Below are 20,658 nucleotides of genomic sequence, written 5' to 3' on the forward strand. Positions count from 1 at the left end.
AGAAGTAATACCCGCAGGCTCTTCAGGCATTACTGACAACTGCAAAAGCTGCATTCCAGTTAGGTAAGCAATTATAGCTGCTTTACTGGAATGACTTACCATTTAAGGAAACTAAAATACTAGCTGGGATTAAATTCTAATTCAAGGTTTGACAGCGTTTCTAGTAGATAATGGCAGATGGTGTGAGCATAAATTGAGGCAATTTAGGATTTGAACAAACAGCTTGTAGTACAAGGGGTCATATATAGACAGAGAACCGGAAGGGGCATGTATGGAGGCGTGGTCCGACTCCTGAAGATATATCATCTCCATTTCCATTTCACATTACGGTGCATTATAATGTTGGTGGACGTTAATTAGCTATAACAGACACTCACTTTGCTTTCCTTTTTAACGTAATAGTTTCGATATACATGAAAACCTGAAAGATGTGGTTTGTTGTGTTAACTAATTATCGTGGAAAGTTCAGATTTGCAAATTGATGATGATTACTCTCAAGTCATGACAAACAGCTCATGATACACGTCTACATAAGTAATGCCACACTTCCTTTATAAATTATGGTATCAGCAACACTGGCCCTGTATTTGTTTGGTTACGGATCGACAGTATCATCACAGCGGCGGCAGCAGCGGATAATTTCCGGAATATTCACGGAAGAGACTCCGTTAGTGCAGCTACTTCCGCCTTTAGCCGCCTCTCCTGACACTGAGAAATGGTAAGAGAAATTAGACATATGTACTTATGAAACGACATAGCTGAATAGTCGTACATATTCGGCGTTGTGGGTTTTGGGTTTGTAGCCGTTCGTTAACGGAAAATGCACCCATAAACGGATTTTGTTACTCCCCATTTGTGACACTTAGAGTAGCTAGGTGACCGGGATTGCTAACAGGCTAATTTTAGCCAGCTAGTTTTCTTGCTAAAAGAAAAGGCAGATTGCTGTTTGGTTATAGTTCATGCTGATGGTGAGAACAGATAGGTCCTTACTCTGTAGTAATATTAATTGTTAAATAGCGTACAGTGCTGTCTGCGGTGTTGAAAAGGGAGGGTTGCATCTGGCGAGCTGGTTGTCACAGCTGACCTGATGATATGTTTGATAAGGAGAGATTTAGGGTGGAGGTGCTGCACCCTCTGGAGCTTATGTAAAAAAATATTCTATTGCTAAGCCATGTTGCATATTTGAATAAAAGCTTTTAATATTTTTATTTGTCTTACTGACTTTAGTACGGCATGTGGCAACACTCACCGAACACTTTATTAGGCACACTTTGCTAGTACGTTTTGCTTCAGGTGTGTCTTGATTGAACAAGGTGCATTCATCACAGATTTTGGGCCATGTTGGCACGATGGCATCACACAGTTGCTGCAAGTTTGTTGATTGCATGTTCTTGATCCAAGCCTTCTGTTACACCGCATCAGAAAGGTGCTCTACTGGATTCATATCTGATCTCTCATCATGTTCACAAAACCAGTTTGAGATGTTTTGAGCTAGGAAACATGTGTCTTATCCTGCTCGAAGCAGTCATCAGAATATGGGTACACTGTATACAGCAATACCTGGGTACTCTGTGGGATTTAAACGGTGCTCAGTTGGTGACAAGAGAATATTCTCATGCCATCATGCCACCAATGACACCAGGCTGGATGGAACCATGCTCTCATGTAGTTTACCTCAAATGTTGATGTTACCATCTGACTGTTGAAACTGTCAGCAGCAATTGAGACTGGTCAGACCGGTAGAGCTTTTCCAGTCTACCGTTGTTCAATTTTGGAGAAGGTTTTTTGTGTTGTTGTTGTTTTTTTGAGTTGTTGCCTTCCTATTAGCCTGAAGCACTGTGGCCAGTCACCTGACCTGTGGCATAAGCAAAGCATTTTCACCCAGAGAACTGCAGCTCACTGTATATTTCTCTTTTTTGGACCATTTTCTGTAAACCCTAGAGATGGATGTGTGGGGAAATCTCAGTCAGTCAGCAGTTTCTGAAATACTCACTTAAAACCTCCTTTCTTCCCCACTCAGATGCTCAGTTTGAACTTGAGCAAATTGCTCGACCAGGTCTACATGACTAAATGCACTGAGTTGCTGCCATGGGACTTGCTAATTAAATATTTCCATTAACAAGGAGCTAAACAGGTATACCTAATAAAGTGACCAATGAGTGTATGTTGCATTGTGATATTGATGACTTTGATTTATGCATGTGATCAGTGGATAAAGTGAACAAAGCATTACCAGTTTTTGGCAGTTAAAAAATATACAATATAAAATAAAAACATGTTTGATGAGGATCCCTTAAGTGTCATCAAACAGTATGTATCTCATTATGGGCTAACTCGCCAACGGAAAATCCTACTTTGGTTTTCAACTGGGTTTAGATCTGGTGAGTGCAAATGCCATAACATATGACTCAAATCATTTTTAATACTGAGTAAACAATTCAGCCCTTTCATGCTCTTTGGATGGAGCCACAGTCATCCCCGAAAACCCCAACCATGTTAGGAATGTTTTCTTGGTGTACACATACATATGGTTAAAGATTACTCGCTTGACCACATCCATTCTAATCTCTCACAATTTATTTCTAGTAAGGGGTGAAATGCTCATTAACCCTACTATAACATCTGTCTGTCAGTTAACTACAGGAAGTTGCTAAATTGCAGTTGCTGACAACTTCCTTTTGGGGATGTTTTTACAGTAGATTCAAATAAATCTCCTGTCGTCCATGTGCCAAAAATGAATCAGTGTCAGTCAGAGCTACCTGCGTTACAACAGCTGCATGTATTATGTTGGTTTCCCCCTTATTGATTGAGATTTTATATATCTTTTACACCAGCATCAGGATTTCTTGGTGGTTTCTATCTCCTGTTATGGATACCTTTATCTTCGTGTTAATGACAGGACTGTATTTTGACATAAGCAAGTATTGCAAGCAGGAGAAATTGTATGAAACACTCATGACCTCTTATTGTCCAGTCACACTTGGCTGTACCTGGGAATAGACAGATATGGTTAAGAAAATATTCTCTTGTTTTTGTTCTTTGATTTTCACTCTCAGACAGCAACGTTGCGCCCGTATCTCAACGCTGTGCGTGCCACACTGCAGGCCGCCCTCTGCCTGGAGAATTTCTCCTCACAAGTGGTGGAGAGGCACAACAAGCCAGAGGTGGAAGTGAGGTGAGCCTAGCAACAGCGTAAAACTTGAAGGAGTTTAACGTCACAATGCATATGGACCTATAGTGTTTATAGTTTGTGTGTGTGTTTCTCTGGTTCCTTTTAGGAGCAGTAAAGAGTTGCTCCTCCAGCCTGTAATCATCAGCCGTAATGACAAGGAGAAGGTTTTGATCGAAGGCTCCATCAACTCTGTCAGAGTCAGCATCGCTGTCAAGCAGGTGAGTGCAGACCCTGACTTAGACCAGATGTTAGTAATTAACACACTCATGTAAACGTCACAGCTGTTTATAATGCCCATTATTATTTTTAATTAATTAACTAATTTGTTCTAGGCCGATGAGATTGAGAAGATTCTGTGCCATAAGTTCATGCGCTTCATGATGATGAGAGCAGAAAACTTCTTCATCCTGAGGAGGAAACCAGTAGAGGTAAGTGGCCTTGGAAAATGCATCAGTCACACTTAAATGGTTCCTATTAGAGGTGTTGGGCATTTTGTTGCCATTGACAATAATGACAATATTTAAAAAATGTTTTAAATTCTGCAGCTTTCTACACTCATATTTTATTATAATTCTTTTGCCAAAAGAAACCAAAGACAACATCAAATTTAACCCGCATCGTTATTATTGTTATTATTACTATTATTACTAGTAATGACATTATCATCAGTACATACATACAGTACATCAGTATTGTTTAGTCAGAGGATTTTAGTCAGTTGGTAGGTGGTTGCTGGGCAACATGGCCACAAATGGGTCATTTTGCACATGATAAATGTGCAAAAATACAGAAAATCGTATGATAGGTCATTGCACAGACTGTCCTGTAATTATGAAAGATAATGTTTTCTTAATTTACTGTGAACTTTCCTGTCATTTAATTGTTTAAGTATTTTTATGTAGTAAGGGGTGGGCAGTGTTCATCAAGAGGAAAATTAAAAATAAAAACTTTTATGAACCTTCAAGTGTCATAAATATTATTAAACACAAAAACTTTATATAGTTATGTAGGTAGTGACATGTTCTTGAACGTTGTTTTAGGTTAAAATAGCAGCTGCCCTTTTACCTCCAGTGTTTTCCACAAATAAAATATAAAGTTTAGTTGCAAATAACAGGCTCATTGATTCAAGTATTGAGAGTTATATTAGTTTTTGAACTCAACAGCATTCAGTTCAAGTGAATGTGGTGATGAGATCATCGTTAACGTTACTGTTCTCTTTAATTTCACAGGGCTATGACATCAGCTTTCTCATCACCAATTTCCACACAGAACAGATGTACAAGCATAAGCTAGTGGACTTTGTCATTCATTTCATGGAGGAAATTGACAAGGAGATTAGTGAAATGAAGCTGTCTGTCAACGCCAGGGCTCGCATCGTCGCTGAGGAGTTCCTCAAAAATGTGAGTTTCAGTAATTCTTTCACGTGCAAAACTTTAAATAAAGATGACCAAGAGTTAAAATATGATTTTCATTGCTTTTTGTTCTTCTGTTGCAGTTCTGAGAACGAGGAAACTCGGAAAAATGCATTCCTTTTGCAATCTTGGCCGTCACTGTGGAGCGTTCACATCAGAGGAGACAAACTATGATCAGCCAATAAAAGCTGAGCTACATAAGATGTACAGTAATGATGTACAGGCCAATGAGCTTTTAGCCTTTAAATTTAAATTCCCTCTGTGCTCAGAAATGTTGGCGGTTGTACATAATGAACATTTACGCGCGAAACATTCATTTCTGCCTTGAACATAACGAGTCAGGGCAGGTCCTTAAAAAGAGTTATCAATATTCATGAGCACAGGCTAATATGGATCTTTTTTTCCAGATAATTAAATTTTTTTAAATATATAGACAATATATATACTATATGCATATTAATTTCCTTTATTGTTTTGTTACAACAGACTTCAACCCATGAATGCAATCAATTAGATAATGATTCTTGCTGTAGTTCACAAGTACACAGACGAGTGTGTCGTCGATGAAACAAGAATACATTTGCTGGCAATGAAGACGAATAAAAAACCCCAGTCTGCTTTGTATTTTCTGTGATTTCTGTTCAGTCTTTAAACACAACTCCAGTTTTCTTTACAAGAAACATTCAAATTTATTGAGGTCTAACAGCTGAAAACACAAAAGGCATTTTGGGTTATTTTTCCCCCAGTATAGTAATATATAAGCCATTACCCCACAAAAAGTATAATACACATGTTTTTACACACAAATTTAACAAACATGCATCTACAGTTTTCACAGTTTTGTTATACTCTTTTTCATTTGTGAAGGTTGGAGTGATTTAAAATGCTTTAAGTAACAGCCTTTGAACGTTTAGTCTTATATACAAATAGCTTTGTATATAAGATTACAACAATGGAAGTGCTTCATTTTGGATTTTTAGCATATCAGCTTACGTTTTTGAGAAAACACGCTGCATGCATTTAATATCTCAACCCCCCATAATGTTTTTTCAGGAGGGGTGGGTTGAAGGTTAAATCTCTGGAATGATTTCATTTATAACACCAAGAGCAGTCACGGCACGTTGTTCCATTTAGTTAAAAAAAAAAGAGAAAGAAACGTTAACAGCCAAGAAAAGGAAAATACTTAAAAAGCAATTTGATTAGTGTCCTCGATCTTTTTCTGGTGTTGTTTTTTTTCCTTCTCTTTCTTCATATAAAAACACCTTCAGAAACAAACAACGGGCCCATATGGCAGTATACACAATGCCCACTATACAGTAAATATTAAAATAATCATGGAAGACGATGATTAAAGTTAATATTTTTGCACCTTTAACAAGGTCCACATATTAAAAAAAGAAATCACATCTGCCTTTTGTTGCCCTCCCCCAAAGAGAGTCAAGCTCTTTGCGATTAAAATAAATGTATAAAATGGAGGACATTTAGTGAAAGTGCTTTACAGTGAGAGTGTAAAAAGATGTCTCTGAGACAGGCAAAAAGCTGCCTCATTCAGCAGCTGAGCAGCACCGTGAAGGCTGTTCAGAAATCCTAAAAAAACAGTCAGATGAGGTCTCGGCTGGAACAGGAAGTGGAGGAGTTTAGAAGTGAGCAGGGACTGTCTGCAGAGCGTCTTCAGTGCTGCGCTGCACATTCACATTCTGGAAGAGGGACGAGAGGAAAAAACTGAATTACATTTAGTTTTACATTAATTCACTTGTTCATTAATTACCTGATTTGCATATTCAGTATAAGAATGAGCCATTGTCTCATGAGGTGGTACTAACAGACCTTGTGAGTGCAGCTACAGTGATTCTTAATGATGACATTTAAAAAAAATCTGTTTAAACTGTTGATTTCAAATAATTAAACCACATTCCAGAGGCCTTTAGCGGTACGAAAGTCGAACAGATTTTTAATGTGTGTTAAAAGGGCATTACAGAAGCTAGCATTTAATTGTACAAGTATTGATACACAGCTTAATTACTTATAACTTATTCCGTTTCACACTCGAGCACGACTGATGTCAGATTTGTTAATACTGATATTTGGTTATTTAAAAACCTAATATTCATATACACTGACAGATACTTTTGTAATGTGTAGTTATTTATTCAGCCCGGCTACTCAGATCTGCTGGTTGTTATTTGTGGCCTTCCAAATGTGTGTTGCTAACAGGGAAGCTGCATAGTGCCCTCTGGTGGAGAAACCATGCATAAATTATACCACAGCAACACTCAATTTATATTTTTCATCTCTTATAAACACCAGTGTTAACACATCGCCCAACGGCTAATATCAGCCGTTGATCAAACATCTACCCACACCCCACTGACATGTATGACTTGAAGTCAGTTTTTTGCGTTAAGTGTAATCACTTTGTGTAATTTAGCTTTGACAAAATAAACACTTTGACCAAAAGAGTAGTGTGAGAAACAAATGTATTTATTTTTATCTAGATTTTTATGTGTACAATGTGTAAGACTCAACACAGTTGAGAAGAAATGATGTTACATTCAATTAAATCAGTCTTTTTGTATCCAGCAGCAAGTTAACATTAATGCTGATTTTTTGTAAAACAACTTATTGGAGGTTCGACATGTTCACTTTGGTAGCACAGACACAAAGCCTAGATCACAATAGTGCAACTGTGAATCATTTTAGAAGCAGCAACAATGTTGAGATTTAAAGCAACAGTCTCCATCACATAGTTAAGAAAACAAGCTACATTATGCATAAAATACACGTCTATAAATAATGAATGTAAATACAAATCAGCCACAATCAGAAATAAATTAATTTTTTTGAAATGCCATTAAAACAACTTAAAAACACTGATGGAGTGCCCTGTTATTTTTCCTCATTGTGTTCACACATATGCTACATATTTAAACTTAAGACAATAACACAGGATGGGTCGACTTCAGTCAGTGAGACCACTGCAGTAAACAGAATCAATGCTGAGGTGTACGAGTTCACTTGTGTTCAGTAAAATTACACATCAACCAGAACTGAAAACATCATGTGCTGAGAAAATAGATTTAAAACAAAGTTAAAAATGTACTTCACAGCATAAAACGTGCAATTTATGTTCTTTTTTTTTTGTTTGTTTGACTAGCATACATATACCCTTTACTCACTCTGACACTATCAACCACCTGCCTAACTGCAAACACAACGTCTCGCACAACCACAATCTAACACAAAGCTATTGGTACATGTTCATAAGCGCACACATTTATTTATCCTAAAACAGCCATCTGAGCATGCAGCTCTTAGATGGCTAACCTGAGGAAAAAAATCAAAGTCATAGCTGATGAGAAAAGAGGTAGAAATGTCAATAATAAGCGACTTCACAGTTGTTTTGATTGCTGTCAGGGATCACTGGAGGACGGACAGTGAACGTGTGAGTGAAAGTTTACAATCACTGTGTGAAGAAGAAACAGACGGATTAGTACTGACTGCTAGGCCTGCTCAGGAGTGAGAGCTACAGTAAATGTTGGAATAGGTGTTGTGCCTCTCGAGAGACCAAAGGTCTGTAATACGAAACAGGACTGGTTAACCCTGGGTTTTCTCTACTACGAAGGTGGTTCACTTCTTACCGGAATACATCCTCCTGAGAACCGAGGAAAAATTTCTCTTCCCATTGAAGTTTTGGAGCTAAAAGCAGAGATATCAATGGAAAGCCCAGGATGTCCTCGGTTTAGTACGTCAGGATTTATTAGCATAGCTCAAATAAATCAAAAGATATAGACCAAAAACAAATATCCTTTACAGAGGACATAAATGAATAGGCTGGTTCTCAGCAGGATATCGCCACTGTAACCTGTGCTCTGAGATTAGATATCAGCAGATACAAAATTACAGCCTACTGACAAATCAATTCTCTGGATTCTCTATTCAGATCCCTCAGACCCCTGTTTGTACTGTGAAATGAGCATCAGCAATACATACAGACACAAATTTATTCTAAACCCTAAAACCTTATACTGAATCTGCACACAGACTAACCCAAACTTTAAATTCTATTTTTATATTAATTCTTTTCTCTAAAGTGTGTGAAACACCACCAAGTCTGCAGCTTAGAGAATCTAAACATTTGTAATAATGTTTCCTGAGTATTATTTGTTTCGTTGAATATTATTTGTTGTCGTGTCTCCTATGTATACAGTGTGAGGGAGCCTCCTGACTGAGTTGTAGGTCACAGGGTAAAAATGCAGTGAGGTCAAAGGTCTGAGTGCTGCTGGTGACACCTACCTCTGGTCTGTCTCTTTGTGTGTTTACAGCATCCACGCTTAAACAGAAAGACTCCACTTCACATCCTGCGTAAGAGCAAACAGTAGTTACTTATAATACAGAAATGTTCCTTTTTAAATATACTAAATAAATATAATATTATGTTCACGCCCACTGGCAAGCCATTTTTAATATCTCAGGCGTTTTATTTTGATAAACATTTTCACAATATGTATCTTAAAGTTTACATCTAACTGCTTTTGATACAAGTTAATACAAGCTGAAATTTTGTTTCCAATGATACAACAGGAATAGAATTTAAGGACTCATGTATAACTGTGAACGTGTTAGAAGCTTTTTAATTTACAGAACTTACCATAAGCCACTGGTGTCAACTTCAGTACCGTGTGCAAAGGGCACTTAAGATAAGGCAACTCATCTGTGGTGACAGAAAGTTATAGTAAGTTTCAGGGTCAGACTTTAAAAAGCATACTCTGATGGTAAAGTAAAACAAACTTCAAACTGCCTACTTTGAGTCCTTCTTACCTGCAGTCTTGTCCAGGAAATATGCAAGAAGACAGCGCAAGACTGCCTGGTGACAAATCACCAAAACGTTCTCCTGTCTCTCCAACTCCATGATCACAGGCTCCAGCCGCTGAACCAGGTCTTCATATGACTGAATGAGATTCGCAGATCAGTCACACTCTCAACTGTTTTTAAAACTCAAACAACCAAAAAACAACTAAAAAATCCTTAAAGAAGAAGTTTTATGCTCACCTCTCCTTTCGGATAGCGGTACCGGTATTTGTCTTGGTCTCTCAGGGCAAACTCCAGAGGGTAACGCTCTTGGATTTCCTCGTACATCATCTCCTCACACACGCCCTGTGGAAAGAGAGGAGGAAACATGTTCAGCATTTACGCAAATGTTTCCACAGAGGCTTTTGCACAGAAGTAAGGAAAATTTGAGGTGGACATACAGCGTCGATTTCATTGAGAGATTTCCACTGTTCGTACGACACTCCAAGGATCTCCGCGGTCTGGATTGTCCTCTTCATCTGGCTCGTCCACACTTTAAGATTTTTGATGTTTTGCTCCTGGAGGAAATTCCTCAGACGTTTGGCAAACTGGACAGCAAGAGAGCACCACAGAAGGATGCATTAGATCAACTCGGTGATTTGAAACATATTTGCTGCCATATTTTCTCTACATGCGCAGACACTGACCTCTTTTCCTCTGTCAGACAAGCCCGAGTCTCCTCCGATGCGTCCCTTGATGTTGAGGTCGCTCTCACCGTGGCGACAGAGGTAGATGGAGCGCGGTGTGATGTGGATGTTCATCAAGTAGTAGACAATTCGGCTTTGGACGTGGTCAACGACACGGTTCACCAGGTAACGACGGCCCACGTCCATTATCTTTATGTAGGACAGATCCCTGAAACGAGACGTTCTGTTAATCACCTGTGAGCTTGACCTGATTTCATCCACTCTACTGATGGGTGCACACTGTGAGAGGGTAGGGCTATCCTAAAATTTGACCCACTCATGTAACTGCAGCTATGACCTAACTAGCAGATGTGCAGCTGATAAAGACAGAAACCCGCTCCATTGTGAAAAGAAGCAAAACAAGCCTAGATACAAGATGGACGTAAAATGTGCAAAATGCAAAAAAATTTAATAAATCTAGCTCCATTTGTTCATGACTGAAAGAAGAACTGCATCCCTGTGTCAGAGCCTACTATTCAACATCTACATACATCAAACCTAATGTTTAACTCATGTTGCAAGAAATCCAGCTAAAAATCCAGCGCTTTCATGTTTTGTATGTGGTCACCTGTCGAGAACCTCATCCAGAGGCTGGTAGGATGACTCATAACACTTTATTCTCTTCATAAAGTCCTTGATGGCCTCATCTGAGTTGCAGTCAATGTAGTCCGGGTTTCCCAGCTTAACTTGCTACAAAGAGGAAACACAAGGAGAGGATGTGAGCAGACGAAACCAGGAAGGGGAAGTTTGCTGCCTCATGCTGACTCTCTCTGTCTTGGTCTGCAACCTCAGTGAACTCCTTTGTAATTAGTTTAAAGTCTAAGCTAGGTTCAAGACTCATTCGCAACAACTAAACAACCATTCAGACGAGCATCCTTGTTTTCTGAGTCCCATCCACACCCCGATCATGATGTGTGTTTTCAAAAACACCAAGACAGCAGCACTCTAAAAAGCTCAACACGAAGCTTCAAAACTGGACTTCACTAACCAACTGGTGACGCTACAGCAGCTACATCCATCTTTTATATAAAGTATATGTCTGCAACTCAGTTCTGATGAATTTTAAAGCTAAATTTTCTCTTGATTTTTATTTTGGACTTTTATTTTGTTTTGATTCTACTGGATTCAATGAAAGGAGACAAAGCTTACCACTATATTTTGGGCAATGACCTCTGGGTCTTCACACACAGACTCCACGAAAAATACCTGAAATGACAAGAAAATACAGCTAACTTTGAGGTCGCCAATCCAAATTTTTAAAAAAGAAAAAGAGAGTACCATCTTGCTTTAAACATACCCTGTATCCATTCTGCTCAGCAAACATGATGATGGTCCTTCTTCTGTCTCTTGTTGTATTAGTGGCATCAAAGACCTGAAACAACATGGAAAAACAAGCGTTATGCAGCCATTCTATGTGCTTATGTGTTCTAGGCTTACAGCAGACGTCAGGGACAGAATCAAGGACTCACTGCAACCTGTCCTCCTTCGACACTCAGGTACTGCCGTACATCATTAAGAGCTGACAAAGCGCACTGACTGTGGAAAGACACGAGAAAGATTTTTACATTTCAGATTTGTACTGGGATGACTCTAGGCTTTGTGGTCAGTCTTTGTTGCATTCTTTTTTACATCGTGAAAGAAAAATGTATTATTTTCTACATAAAACCAAGCTGTAGTCTTGTCATTGTCTTGTTGAGTCATTGTCTTGTTGAGTCATGAGTCTTGTGCCAATTGTTGTTGGCACAATAGCCAACAACAATTGTTGGCTATTGTGCCAACAATACCTGAAAGCTACCAGGTTTTCAATCTGACCGATCAACCCAGCAGGTAATTTCACAGCTGAGCTTTCCTCTCTTCAACACATGGGTGAAGTCTGGTGGAATGAAACTTTGCATGACATCCAGAAAACCATGTGCAGACTCACCGTCTGATTTTTAGGCCTTCTTCATTGTCTGGACGGAAAAACTCAAAGGATTTGTAGATTTTCAGGCACTCCCTCCGGTACTGGCCAACATTGAACTCTGTTGAGAGGAGACGGCTGTCATGTTTACACAGAGCAATGTTGGTTTTCACTTTATGCATGATTTTAAGGAAGTGGCTCCCACCTTTCGTTGTCACGCCTATCCAGTTTAAGTAGCGTGTGAGCTTCTTTGAAATGTAGGTTTTCCCTCGGGCTGGAAGTCCAACTGTCACAATGAGGGTCGGGCAGTTTGTCATGCACACTGACAGAGACGGAGAGACAAAAGAAACTAAATTTGAAAGCTTTTCACGTATTTAATATGGTAATTAACAATAATTCACACTAATTAGTCTAGAGGGCTTTTTTGGAGAAAAAAAACTTTTTGTAACAGTTATATGCACTGCTACAGAATAAAGATGAGGTAAAACAATGAGACTGCTTAAAAATGCAAGCCATGTGCTTCAGACTAAAATCCTTCATGTGCATTTTATAGTTGCTGGGCTCTATTAGAGCTGGGGGCCAGCTCCAACATGTCTGAGACAGGCCGAGATCAAGAAAAAGTGAAAAAATTACAACTAAAAGTGCAGCTAAAAACAAGGCTGTGAGGAGCACATAAATTCAGACAGCAGAACAGAAGCCTACATGTTTCCTTAATAGCTAACCAGCAGCACATGCTGATTAATTAGGTGGAAAAATGCCAGGTTTGTGCTCTGCTGTCGCAACAACTCAGACTTGGATGAAATTCAGCTGGACCACCACAAAGGTCTGCTTGTTACAGCCCCAAACAAGTGTTTAAATTAAAGACTTAAACTAGCGATTTCCGTTTTTCTTCTGTTACTAATTACTCTTTTGCTGTTATTTGTTTGTATAGTAAAAAAAACAAAAAAAACAAACCTGCTTATGCAAAAAAGAAACATCCATAGGAATATCTTGAAGTACTAAGACACTCCCACACATCAAATACATTTGAGATAAGGAAATTTAGACTGATGTCTAAGGAGCATAATATTATTACATGGTCACACTGATAAGATAACGTGTTGTGCCAAAACGGGACTGGACTAGCTATAGCTTCTTTTTTTTTTAACTAAAACTAAAAAACAGCTCTGGGGAAGGCAGACAATGACTCAGCAAAAAAAAAAAAAAAAGTGAGAGAGAAAATCAGACACAAAACCAAGCACCGGGGTCACATTACTGGACAGCTGCCCAATGTTACACCTACAAGACAAACTAACATAAGGCACGTTGACTATAAGCAGTAGACCTGTGTAATCGGATGCTAAACTGATTCAGAATCCCACTCCCTGCATGTGATGTCAGGAGAAATATGGACCAGCCAAGATGCGCCTGATGCAACATTACCGAGCACGCAACATCTCAACCAGCCGTGATAAGTTCAAGCACAAATCTGACCATTAAACGTGCAAAACAGAACAAAAATGAGAGAGACCAGAGACGAGATCATATCCACAGATGAGCGAAATCGCATCTCCGACACACATCCTTTGCGCACTTGACGACCTGCTGCATCTTACCGCGTCTATGAGCGATGTGGCCGTTTTTGCACGGCATCCAGATCTTCCTGAGAGGGTTCTGGGTGAGCTCCCGCGGGTAACCCTCCACCATAAACTCTTGATTGTCTATCATCCTAGTTGTTGGGTCATTTACGTTACCCTCCTGAAAACAAACTGAGGCGGTGGGCTTCAGCCTGGCACTGAAATTCTGCAGGGTGGTAGATGTTATATATCAGCTGAGGAACAGCAGTTTCCCCATTACCGTAAGGACAGGATACTGAGCGCAACGGAAAGCGAGGGAGGGAAGAAAACAAAATGTCCCGGTACAGGATGTAACGATACTTCAGTCGTCTTTTTCCCCATGTCAGCGTGAATTAATGTATTTACATATTTCACGTGACAGTATTATCCCAGGTGCTTATATAAAAACTCCCACCATAATTTTATGTATGGAAGTCTGATTAAGAGCCCCAACTGAGTTTGAAGAATTCAAATGCAATTGTGTTAATAAAAGACAAAATTCTCCAAAGACATTATAATGTTTACCCAAATAATACTCAGTCAAGCAAATACTCAATTCACTGCAGGGACATGTAAAGTTCAATGCTTTTGTTGACCATTTTGTGTTTTAAAGTCTTGTGAAGCATTTTTCTTAGCGTCTTGTGTTGAAAATATCACAAGCATCCAACATCTGTAAAATAAATAAATGAATGAATAAAAATAAAAATTCACGAAAACGCGACTGTTTACAAGTTACCGTAATAACTCGTGAACTACGTACATACGATTCGAAGACGCTAAGTGAAAAACAAGTTTTAGGCGTTCACATGAAGCACACATGGGCAGTGAATGCAGCAAGAAATCGAGCCAATCAGAAATGGAACGAGAGGCCCAGCAGCCAATAGCAGAGGTGCATGGGCAGGAAAGAAGGGCATGCGGACTGCTGGGAGCACAGCTCAACATCATCGTGAAAACCATGGAAGCCTCAGCTTTACACGACCCAGTCACGGGCCTCACTGATCACACATGCTTCATGTGGCAAAAGTTGCCAGCAAAGTAAGATACAGCAGAAACTCCCGTCTGATAGATGTAAATATTTTTTTAAACAAGAAATGCAACTGGTTAATAAACACGAATATAGTGTATAGTATAGTATTAAGTATAGTAGTTTATTTTTACTGTTATATACAATGATATAAGAAAAGCCTAGGGGTTTCTGAATAAAAACGATAAAAAATAAAATAAAAAGCGGGGAGAATAACAATAACTATTCTCATTTTTACTTTTTAAACACACCTTTACAAATAGCTTTACAGTCTGTCAAAAAACATTTATTTACCACCCCAACATATAGTACATAAACACGATTCAAGCATAAGTGATTACTTAGCCAAAAGTAACAGGCCAGGGATTTAAGGAAAAGGTAACCTGTGAAAAACGAGTTCTCAGCAGTTTTAAACAAAACATTGATTCAGCCAAACTGATATAAAGAGGAAGGCTTTTCCAAAGTTTAAGCCCCACAACTTCGAAAGTGTAGTCGCCTCTGGATTTAAAATAAGAGCGTGACGGTTGGAATAAGGCCCTAGCAGCTGTACGTATTTAGGCAGGAGCCTGGCTTTTTACTGAGTGACAGTAGAGACTGAGCTTGACAAGGATGAGCTTGAAGACAGGAAAATAATTCCAAGATTAGCTGAGGATTTGATGTTTCTGGCAGAGGGTCCAATGCATTGACCGACCTCAGTAAAACAGAGTCGAACACAAGCACCTCAGTTTTGCCAGACAATTTAAAGCCATCAATTAAGTGGTGAAACAGTCACTGAGGTAGGATTCGCTGCTGAGCTGTGTAACATTACCATAGCTACAGTAAGAAATGCCACAAAAGGCACTAAGTAGATGGCCTGGGGTAACATATACAGCAACAGTCCAATACTCATATGTCCACTTCAGCTCAGTGCTAACACAGAGACAGACATTATTGTGTTATACTGAAAAAATAAGTGTGTTGTCTTAAAAACACAAATACTTTAAAAAGCTACAGCAATTATGTGACAATGTAACAAATTCCTGTTCAAATAGGATAAGTTTATATTCTCATCAGATCGAAGTAATCACATCTAAAATGCATCTAAACCAAGAGCTCGGGTCTGAGGAGGATAACTTACATGGACATGGACCAACACATCGACAAATTTCTCTCTGTTTCTCAAAAAAATGCAGATTAATTTTCTGTTAGGTAGGTGTGAATCAGTTATTTGCTCCCACTTGTAGTAAAGTCTACCATGCATCATAAATAAACTGAAAATAAGTTGGGTAAAAGTCAAAGTCAGAAGCCACAATGTGCTTGCTTGACAGTTTTTATGTCTCAAACAATAAATGGGAACCTATGAGAAAATGCAGACGGCAGCACAAACCTGCAGAGGCAGGAAAAGATCAATCCTGCAGCCCCAGATTAAACTCAGTGACAAATTTAGATGAACAGAAGACTCAAATTGCACTTTTAAGTAATAAGTGAGTCATGTCAGTTCAACAACATCCTGTAATCATCGTTTATCCTCAATGCTGACAAGCCCAAACATAATACCAAGGTTCTGACACCAGAGGGCGCTGTGCTTCACCAAAGCAGGCCCTACAATGAGGACAAATCTGTAAGGAGACGTTTACAGTGTCACCAGAGGTCATTAGGCAAAAGGTCAGCAGGCAGGAGTGTCTGAGAGCAGTCAACATGTCAGCACCACTAATCCCATCAGCCTTTCACTTCAGGGCTTCAGGAAATCAACAGACATGCTCAAACATTTGGCTTTCTAAGCAAATAAAAGCACTCAAGCATGCATGTCTACAGCCTAGGGAGGCTTTTAGGGACACTGAAAGTTATTCTTCAACCACTCAGAGGCTGAGTTCTTGGAAAGTTTGTGTCAGTTTAATCTGGTGAATGGCACAAACAACACAAGTGGCATATCTGATAAATGTAAATTATAAATGAATAACAAATACATAATGTCCAGTAACGACGATATAAATTAGTCTTTAAATTCATCCTGCTAAAATACAGCATCTAATGACCTGCAATGACCCGAGACATTTGACCTTTTCAATATAATTCTTAACAAACTCTTTGTATGTATGTATGAATATTTGGTATATGTACAAGTTCTGAGTCTACTCCTCTGGTTTCATAATTTCTTCCACAAAAAACATCTCAGAAAATCTCTAAGTGAAAAGTATCTGGATTTGAAACTTTGTTCATGTGGGCTGCAGACAAGAGCAGATGGCAGTCCTGTTTCTGGGCCACTATGATCCTACTTTCCCTAAATATAGGCTTTGACCCGCAGCATCATTTAGAGGAATATGTAACAGATTCCAATCTAATGTGGGCCAAAGTTCACCCCGAATTTACACAACCAGTGCCAAACAGCAGCCTTTATAACCCATATTTCACTTGGATTGCTTTGGTTTGAGAACACTTTCTTTCTGTCTTCTTGCTCGAAGCAGCTTGTTTGAGATGGCTTTGAAATCTGTTAAATGCACATGAAACCGTCCTGCAAACAGAATATGATCCAAATTAAGAGTGATGGAATAAAGATGACCTGGCCCATTTTCAATCCCTGCAGCTGAGGCATTCCCTGATTTCTTTCCTCCCTCAGATAGACTCCAACACCACCATCTTTGGACTTGCTGGGTAGTCGTTGTTCTGCTCTGTAGCTCGTGGTGAGCTTGCAGGTTCTGGTTAGAGTTTCCCCTCCTGCACCAGCACAACAAGAACTGTTATAGATATCTGCAGTCCAACACAGTGAAGTCTGAGTTGGTCTGCAGGCAGATGCACTGGAGGGGTAGCTCAAGGTTATCAAGAACCACCATGACAATAAGGAAAAGCTGATTGGGAGTAACAGATATTTTAAAAATACAAATCACTCATATTTAGCACCTTGAAATGTTGACGAAATGTTTGCCCTTGTTTTTCTGGCTCATTTTGGACTGTAGGAAATTGGCAACAAGATAATCCTAAAAAGACAGAGTTTGATTTTCGGACTCATCTGAAAGGATTTGTCTACACTGCTGAGTGATAATGCCTGAAGCTGTCAAGCTATTAAAAGTCTGTGGTCTTGTCTGCTTTATTAAGCATTTAATTCCATTTTGACTCTGATAAAGGACTGAAAAATCACACAAAATGTTGCTCACAATTTCCTGTGTTCAAGGTGATTGAAATTCCTTTTCAATCACCTTTAAGCCAGCAAAAATCAGCAAATCTTCACAGCAGAGAAGCTAAAAATAGAGCCTTTTTACTGTTTCTGCTTTTCAAATATGCTGCCAATGTGCTGCTTTTGTCAATTAACATAGATTAAAAGAGTAATATTTTTGTAACTAATCTGTATGAATGGTATGACCCAGAATCCTTTTGTCGGTTCATACTTAATTAAATAGTGTGGAGAACAACAGAGGAGACGTTTCATCCGGGGGTGATTAACAAAGACCAAGTAAGGCACAACAAAAACACCTCCAACGACCTTGAGGTTGAATGCTCCCACATGCAAAAACAGCAGCTAGATTAGAGCACCGTGGAGCTGCACACTCAGCCTGCATCAAGCCTTCGCTGCAAGCCTGTGTGAGCGGGTGAACTTTCACCTAGATATAGAGCAGACGGAGAGAGGGAGGGCAGGAGGGAGAGGGAAGTGCAGGGAGAGTGAGACCAAGCCTTTAAGAAGGGACTAGAGGGATTTAGAGCCACAATCTGGAGGATATGAAAATGTCCAAATATAAAGATTTTTTTATGGTATTTTATTACAGAGAGAAGGCTGGTGAAAGAAGGCGGTCTTATTGCAGCGTCTGAGGCAACCTCTGAGCCCCGGAGATGAATATCCTGCGGGAGTTACAGCTATTGTGGCTAAACATAATGATATAATCTGTTAAGACTCTGCTGCACATTCTGGAACATATTCCTAGCCAATCTGCAGTTATAACCACATATTGGTGCTCATGACTAAGCCAACTCAGTGCCTTTCCAACCCTCCACTCCGAGTAGCAGTGATTATTGTTAAACAGCAAGGGCAGCTTAATATGCACATCAGCTGCCATCGCCACACTAAACAGCCCCCTCAGTATAAACAGATCAGCTGCACACAGATAGACTGACTCCAGTATGATTTTCCTGTTTTTCTGCCCAGCCCCACCTCTCTCTGTGTACTCTGTGTCTATGCATAATAAGGACAGCCAGTGAAGCACGTCTCCTCACCAGTGCAGCCTGAGCTCTACTCATCCCTCGTACACCTGCCACAGCAGCTCAGCCTGCACACATTTAAACCTCCATGACCACAGCTGCGAAAAAGAACAGCAGGAAATCTGTGTACCTGCGTGCATGGTGTCTTATGCAACGTTAAACAGACTCATCGGGATACATGACTAATATAATTACATAAGAGCCTGTTCCTATAATAACTAAAACGTTGTATTGTATGGGACATAGCATTAGAGCAAGGCCAAGTGCCGCTGTTATGCACAAGTGCAAACGAGTAATGGAGGAACAAGAACAGCAAGCAGAAGTAAACAGAGTAGTAAGCAGTGAGTGACAAAACCTGAGCGTCTGTTTAGACTTTGAAATCTCTTTTAGTCCTTGTGCACCATCCCCTGCTGCACAGCACGTGTTAATAAAATGACTTCACAGGAGATGCTTTTGGAAATCATCAAGTTACTGCTAATAAAGATCCACACGTCTCTGAGACCCTGGTGTAACAGCAAGAGTGAAGTTTCCTATAACTGGTTAATAGATTACAAACTTATGAAGCCACGTGGGAGAGGACAAAGCTACCCAGAGGTCATAGTGAATGCAAGAAGAGCCAGAAGTTCTCCTTTTCTCATAATTATCTCCTAACCATCAACTTTTTCTAGCTTGAGCAGTGCCAGATCAACGACCAGCTCCAGAAATGTATCAAATATTCCCGAATCACAGCCCAGGCAGTAATAGGGATGAGTCTGGGGCGTGATGTTTGACACATAACTACTATGACCCTGTCATAACAGTGTTTACAAGTCTCTGCTCTCCTTCCCATGGCTGTCAGCTGCGTGCAGCTAGCTAAGCAACAGCTGCAGCCACTCTGCAGGAAGCTGCTGCCAAAGCGCTTAAAAAGTAACAAAAATCCATTATTTACTGCAACACATCTGAAAGCAGCCGTTTTTACATTTTCCTAGGCTTGCCCCGCAGTCTGCCTCCCTCGTTTGCACGGCAGAAAGCGCTGACAGCTCCGGAGCAAGCCTACGTGACACACACTTGTTTACTTCATCCGCCCGTTAGCCCAGCTGCTCGCATACAGCACACTCTGTACTCCGTGCCAGCGAAGACTCGCAGCAACGTCACGTACAAAGGAGCAAATAACGAAAAATAAAAGACAGGACTCAGCGTCCTACCTGGCCTCTCCTGCGCGTTTCGTAGAGTGTAGGAGCCTCTCATGATCCCCGTTTTAAAAGAGTCTTTTTCCCAGCTTGGTGAGCGCAGTACGCTTAGAGCAGCTCGGCCACTCAAATGAATGAAGCGACTCAGTCTGCGGGAGCGTGCGCACACCCACCTCTCTGCGTTAGCGCTCATCCACTTTCATCCCCACCTCTCCACGAAAACAGACTTCTAAGAATGCCTTAACCCCATTTCATTTTCTTCTTTTGAGATTTAGAAATATAATATCATGTGGGAGGCGGGGGGTCATTAGAAACACCGCTTCACATTGGTTTAAATATCTGTTTGCATGAGGTTATTCCCAAATCTCCTTTTTTAAAACACTGGTCCACAAATAGCACGTGAAAAGCATCTAAAACAAAAAGTTAAGATCACTGAAAAGAACAGAGGGGGTTTTACCTTTGCAATTGACTGAATTACTTACCACACTCACCTGTTTGTCGACTTTGACCTTGGCCTTTACACTGTTTATGTCTGGATAAGTAAAGTCAGATTTTACTGAATTGTAAGCAAACTGAAAGCAGGCAGTGCTGTTATAGTACGGGAGAACAGAGCTTCCATATCTTGTCTATAATGCGTGCTCCCCTTTGTTTATTCTTTAGGTTCCACTATGGGTGTACATTAAAG

The 20,658-nt window shown here is 39.9% G+C and overlaps 2 protein-coding genes across 7 annotated transcripts; one reads left to right on the forward strand and one right to left on the reverse strand.

Moving 5' to 3' along the window:
* Positions 1-623: 623 nt before the first annotated feature.
* On the forward strand, positions 624-5,208 carry arpc4 (actin related protein 2/3 complex, subunit 4). Its single transcript, XM_087840742.1, has 6 exons — positions 624-718; positions 3,057-3,175; positions 3,279-3,390; positions 3,505-3,600; positions 4,402-4,572; positions 4,668-5,208. The coding sequence occupies exons 1-6, from the start codon at positions 716-718 to the stop codon at positions 4,671-4,673; spliced, it is 507 nt and encodes a 168-aa protein (XP_087696868.1). The 5' UTR covers positions 624-715; the 3' UTR covers positions 4,674-5,208.
* pfkfb4b (6-phosphofructo-2-kinase/fructose-2,6-biphosphatase 4b) lies at positions 5,193-20,183 on the reverse strand. Of its 6 annotated transcripts, none has more exons than XM_006806675.3 (14): positions 19,989-20,183; positions 12,224-12,340; positions 12,043-12,139; positions 11,588-11,654; positions 11,416-11,490; positions 11,268-11,324; positions 10,687-10,808; positions 10,080-10,287; positions 9,834-9,980; positions 9,634-9,738; positions 9,403-9,532; positions 9,233-9,295; positions 8,878-8,942; positions 5,193-6,281 (listed from the first exon to the last, which is right to left on the reverse strand). In XM_006806675.3, the coding sequence occupies exons 1-14, from the start codon at positions 20,164-20,166 to the stop codon at positions 6,222-6,224; spliced, it is 1,491 nt and encodes a 496-aa protein (XP_006806738.3). In that variant the 5' UTR covers positions 20,167-20,183; the 3' UTR covers positions 5,193-6,221. The 6 variants fall into 6 exon arrangements, with proteins under 6 accessions (XP_006806738.3, XP_006806741.1, XP_087696867.1 ...); XM_006806678.3 differs by having other exon boundaries at positions 19,994-20,038; XM_087840741.1 differs by lacking the exon at positions 19,989-20,183 and adding an exon at positions 17,177-17,614.
* Positions 20,184-20,658: the final 475 nt, after the last annotated feature.

The sequence above is a fragment of the Neolamprologus brichardi genome, chromosome 5 (assembly GCF_056152115.1).
Source record: "Neolamprologus brichardi isolate AB-2024 chromosome 5, ASM5615211v1, whole genome shotgun sequence".
Taxonomy (NCBI): domain Eukaryota; kingdom Metazoa; phylum Chordata; class Actinopteri; order Cichliformes; family Cichlidae; genus Neolamprologus; species Neolamprologus brichardi.